Raw genomic sequence first — 6,207 nt, forward strand, 5'->3', positions numbered from 1 at the left:
CTAATGTGTTTGTGTTGGTACTTCTGTCTATAATTTTAGTCTTATCGAGATTAAATTTAACACATCGAGATTAAATTTAACACAAAAACGAATGTAAGTCAATAGCCAAAAAATAATAATAAACATAATCACTAAAAAATTCCAAAATTACACAGCATATGTACAACCTACCACAACATAACACGACAACATTATTAGCAAAGACATTAGACGGTGAACGATATTCATGATTTGTAAGTATAGATTCTAAGTTATTGTACAAAACAACATTTAAAATAAACCCTCCCCCTCCCAGTTCCCCTGAAGAAGGCACCAACAATTGCCGAAACGTAGGGACGAATCCTAAACGGTCGTTCTAGAGAACTTTAGACTGCAAAGCCGAACTCCCACCAATCGTTTCTACGATGTTTAGAAAACCAACAGAAAAAAACACAAAGCAAATTGGGTCTATTTTGAAACATCATACCTTTTGTATGAGGTGAATAATTGGTGAAAAACTTTGAACCTCATTAACTTGAAAGAGGGTTTTCGTCACTTACACCCCTTTGCTTCTAACCCCCTCACATGTTAAAATTATTGTGATATTGGATGTTTATCTTCCGCCAAAATATAAAGATAACTCCTATGTAGTTTTCCATATGTTTGCACACTCACGATTTTGCGAAAAAGCTCTGTTATGAAATGGATAATTTGATTTTTTTTTCCATGAATTTACGAATTTTTTGTGGCTTTATATATGTAGAAAAAACAGTAACCTTCTTAAGTTTTCCTTTTTTTTTGTGTCCTCACACATACAAAAATAAATTCTGTGCTATTGGGACTTCTTCCGGAGATTCCTGCAAAAAAACCAGATAATAGAAATATTTCTGGGATCCCTTTAGAAATTCGTCACAGGATTTCTTTAAAAAAATATTCAAGGACTACACCAGTGCTCTACGGGCTCTTAAAAAAAAACGAAGTATTATTTGAAAATTTTCTCCGGGAATTTCATTTTAATTCCTCATATCTTTAGAAATTCATTTTGGGATTCCTTCAGAAAATCTTCCAGGGAAATTAAAAGGAATTCCGCAATGAATACCTTTGTAGATTTCTTTGTGAAATCTTCAGGAATTCTTACTTTGATTTCTATAGAAAACTTTTAGTTGGCTTTATAATTTTCACCAAAATATTCTATAGAAGTTAATTTAAGATTTTTTTTATTAAATTTCCTTCGAATATCTTCTGATATTCCTCCATGGATTTCTTTAGAGAACCTTGCTGGAATTTGAAAAGTCTTCTACGGGTTTCTTTTAAAAGTCCTTTAAAACAACTTCCACGAATCGTCTTTCTATTCTCTAGAATTCTCTAGAATATCCATAGGAATATTCGCTAAAATTGTGGAGCGGACCTGGTGTGATGGTTAGAACACTTGACTATCACGCCGAGGACCTGGGATCGAATCCCACTCCCAACAAACTCGCAAATTGTGAGTTATTCCTTCGGAAGGGAAGTAAAGCGTGGGTCCCGAGATGAACTAGCCTAAGGCTAAAAATCTCGTTAATACAGATAAAAAAAATATTCGCTAAAGGATCCTCCAGAAATTTCTCAAAAAAATACTTTAAAAAAGCATCCATGGATTCCCTATAAAAATACTTTATAGATTGTTTCAAAAATCAGAACGATTTTTTTTTTCAATCAATCATTCACGGTTTCTTTCAGAAATGCAAGGAAATGAAAAAAGGTCTCCCTAGAAACATCTCTGAGGATTTTCTTAAAAAATCTTCCAAAGACTTCTTCAGAAATTCTTACAAAGATTTCTTCAGAAATTCTGTTAAAAAATCCCCGGAGATTCCTTCAAAAACCCTTTATGAGATTTCTCCACAAATTTGACCAAGGATTACAAGTCCAAAGAAAATTTTTTAAGGATTGCTTTGAAAATTCCGTGGATTCAAGTCAGTGTACTAGGGAGGGGTTTTGGGACTTCAATCTCTCCTTTTGCCCCAAGTTCATCTACTAGGCGTCCCTCCGCCTTTCACCGAAAACATGGAATACCCCTCCCTGTTCTCTTTTCTGTGCACGTGTCTGCATGGATTTCTGTAGAAACTACTCCAGGAATCCGGTTTTAAAATCTACCACGGTTTAGGAATTTTTCCAGGCATTCTTTAAGAAATTTCAACAGATATTGTCTCTCCAAGAGTTCTTTTAGGTAAATTTTTATGGGTAGTTAGATATACCTTCGGAAACTCTTTTAGGCATTTTTTAGGAATTTTACCAGATATTTGTTAAGGAACTCTTCTAGGGATTGCATTAGAAAATCACACATAAATATGTCCAGAAATTTCTTCAGGGATTCTACACAATCCAAGCAACACACATGGTTACAAAACAGTCATGGCAGCGTATGTAAGGGTTGCACAGAAGTCACTGTGACGTACTGCACAACCCTTACATACGCTGCCGTTTCTGTTTTGTGACCATGTGTGTTGCTTGGGAAAATCATCTAGAGATTCCTGCGTTGTTAATTTCACTGATTCCTTCAGAGATTCCTACAGGAGTTCATCCAAATATTCCTCCATGTATCATCCCAGAAATTTATCCGCTAAGAATAACTAAAATAATTTTTCGATGTATCTTTGCAGACGCTTATATGTGCGTTTCTCCTGGTATTCAGAATTTCTCAGAAATTCGTTCACAGAAAACGTTCAGAAATACTTATTACATTTTTTTTAGAAATTTCACCAAGGATTGACTGAGAAGTTTCATCAGGAAGTTCTTTAGAAATTCCTCCTGGAGTTCCTTCAAGAATTTTCTTGGAATTTCTCCGGATATTTCTCCAGAGTTTCATTGAAAAGTACTTTCGAGATTTCTTCAGTGATGTTACTGAAGTTTCAATTCAATATCATAAATATTTACACTCAAATGTAGAAGTTTGCTGAATTGTATTCATACGTTCATAGAATGAGAGGTTCAAGCTGACACTTCAGGGGAGAATCCACCTTTCTGATCACAGAACTCACCAGGGCTTGATTAAGAAATTCCTGCTGGGGATCCTTCTGAGATCTTCAAAAGTTCTTCTAAGGAGGTTTTCAGAAACTCTTTTAAAAATTTGTTTACGAACCTTACAGGGTAGCTTCGGAAATTTTTCTCATCCTTTCTCCAAAAACTCTTTGAGAAAATCCTTTAGTGGTTTCTGCAGAAATTCCTTACAAGGATTATTATTTAGAAATGGAACCACATGAAATTCCATCAGAAATATCACCAGAGATGTTACTAGACACAACACACCGTCTCCAACCAGCAGGGATGCCAGATGATTTTTAATAAACCAGTTTCACTTTTTCCAAAAATCTGTATCCCATACAAAATCCGGAGGAAAAATCTGTATCCCATACAAAAAAAAGACATTCCCTGTAGCTCAAAAAGCTAGATTTCATATAAAACGTAATCTGTAATTATGCTTAAAATTCTGTAAAATACAGATAAATCTGTATACATGGCATCCCTACCAAAAAGAGATTACACCGATTAAACAGATCTCTAACATAATACAATGTCTACGCTTATAAAGTACCCTTTTATCTGAACTTTTTATAAGTTGGGTACTTTTTCATCGAAAATATGAAATTTTTAAAGCTGATTCATGTTTAGAACATTACTTCACCATCGAAGTTCCACATAAATATAAACAAAGTTTACAGGCACTCCTACTAGCAATAGATTGTCTAGTGTCAACGGCTTCAAATATTTAAGAAACACTTTAAAAACCCTTAAAAAAATAATGCAAAATTACCTATTCTAAAAATTGAACAGTTTTCACACTCATCTCTAGACATCTAAGAACTAGATTAGGTAATAAGTTTACCGTAGTCGAAACACGGGTATCTGTCAAATCTGTGAGCTGAAGGTAGTATTAAAAGGTACAAAAACTCATTAACTCGACACTTCATGGGCAAAACATCTTTTTCGAACCAAATCCTGCTTCAATTTACACACCATTTCAAACCTCTTAAACTGAAATTTTCCATTGGGACATTACATACTTATAAAAGGTAAATCTTATATCCAGTTGCTATAAAATGTCATAAATAGTATACACATTGGTAATTTGAGACCGTGAAGATGACCGAAGAAATGAATCTGTAACTGCTGCACCGATGAGCATCTTAACGTTTGATTCTTTACTAGTACAAAATATATCACTTCATGATGAACTATGATTTGTAAAATATACAAAACATCTAACAAATGGGAAATTTACATTGCGATTTTTATCAATGAAAATATCAACATACCTGCCCACGGTCCATATTTCTCCGTTAATGGCTTACTCCTAAACCATCCTATTATAGTTCCCCACACTATGCCAAGCAACGACTCCAGAAATGTATTGTACGCCCACAGAAACGTGGCGTACACGCCAAACCCCATCAGGAACAACTGCAGGTAAATCATCGTTCTAAGTTTCAGCACTACACAACACAACACTAAAGAACAAAATCTTGAAACTTCTCGCACTAGCTAGATCAATAAATTCGTTGTCTGTATGCTATAACAGCTAGATCGCAAATACGATCGAATCGACGCATGCATAAGGATATTACGGTGGGAAATTCTTTTCACAGCTGGGCAAAGGAAACCGAAAACTTTTACTCCCAGGGTTGTTACACCCAGAGCCACCGTTGGTCTTCATCCATTTGAAAGCAAAAGCAAACTGGGCCAGGGCAGCCTTGGTTTCGCTCTGTCTAGTTCACTGCCAAATCCCACTATCAACTGATAGTAGCGCCGCCACTCCGCGTACGATCAGGTACGATTTTTCACCGAGCTTCGAGCTTCGAGAGCCGCGCCGGCGCCAACTCGGTGCGATATCGAACTTGAGCTCAATTTGCTTCGTCCATGCCGAGCCGAGCCCCCAACAACGCCCAACGCAACGGCCGAACAGCACTACTGTACGCGATGTCGCATTTCACTGGTAGAGCATAATTAAGCACTGATAACACGCGGTCCTGCATCGCGATACGGAATCGATCGATTTTCCGTGCGAACCATTCGAATTGTATACTACCATTCGAAAGTGTATGGTCTCCTTGGAACTTCAATGGAAACAAAAGAGTGTAGCAGTCTAACCAACTTATTAATAATATGACAGAGCCTCAACGGTCGCCATATGAAGCTTTACCTTGTCCAACCATTGCATTGTGCTTATATTTTTGTATCGACCCAATCTGTGCAGAGTTTTTGTCCGGCAATCTTGCAACATGATCTACCAACCCTATCATTCCAGTTTTTGATTCAGTATGCCATCGGTATTCATGGTACCCAAGTAACATTTGTAAGCCAAATAGCTTGCCCTTAAAACCATAATAAAACCATTTAATTTGTAAGACGGGTTATAAACCCTTTCCTTAAACTTTCTGCTTGAGCAGTATCATATTGATCACATTATTTTAAGAAGCAGTAAAGTAAGACGCTAACACGTGCGCGCACATCAGTGGCTACTAATGTTGTCTTGCCGCGGTTGGATGCATTTACACACAGCTGAAGAAGCGCAACCGGTTCAGCCACTGCACGACGATCGAAGCCAACAACGACAACGACGCCGCCGGCGACGGAAAGTGCGTGGCTTTGTTTGTTGTTCGCTTGTGATTATGCATTTTTCCGCGATCCACAGCCTCGAGCTGAAGGACGGACATTCCGAGTTGCCGTATGCGGTGCCGTACCTAGACCGGCCCATCCATACGTTGGGACTTTGATTAGCATTTGCGTGACAGATGTAGGTATCGGCCAGTTGCACCGGCTGCGCATTGGATGTAGGAAATCAGCTGGCCGTTTCTGTGCCAACCATGTTCATTACGTAGACTTTCAACACCTCGCTCGGTCTGCACGATTGACGACGACGACGACGATGGTATATTATCGATACGGAAAGTGGTAGCCCATAATCAAACCAATAAGGTGTTTTCTATTCCAATATTTAAGTAGATGCACGTGTAGAAACGAAGCGGCTGTCTGCCGTGCGATTACGCTTATTGGGAAGCGATTTCAATAGAGAAAATCTATTATGACAGTATTGGTTTGATTGGCCGACAGTTTGGACGTAGGTTTGGGAATCAGTAGTATTTTTAATGTTTGAACATTTGCACGATGGGCTATGATTATAACGAATAGCATTTTTTAATAGAAAAGGCAGTGATTCTTACTTACCTTACCGATCAGGCTAAGGCCGGGGTG

The 6,207-nt window shown here is 37.7% G+C and overlaps 1 protein-coding gene across 1 annotated transcript in view; it reads right to left on the reverse strand.

Moving 5' to 3' along the window:
* The window catches only part of LOC115271117 (inactive hydroxysteroid dehydrogenase-like protein 1), a 28,781-nt gene extending 23,890 nt beyond the window's left edge, over positions 1-4,891 (reverse strand). The window contains exon 1 of the mRNA XM_062858908.1: positions 4,272-4,891. Within this exon, the coding sequence (XP_062714892.1) occupies positions 4,272-4,431 (160 nt within the window). The 5' untranslated portion in view covers positions 4,432-4,891. The remainder of the gene's footprint in view (positions 1-4,271) is intronic.
* Positions 4,892-6,207: the final 1,316 nt, after the last annotated feature.

This window comes from Aedes albopictus, chromosome 3 (genome assembly GCF_035046485.1).
Source record: "Aedes albopictus strain Foshan chromosome 3, AalbF5, whole genome shotgun sequence".
Classification (NCBI taxonomy): domain Eukaryota; kingdom Metazoa; phylum Arthropoda; class Insecta; order Diptera; family Culicidae; genus Aedes; species Aedes albopictus.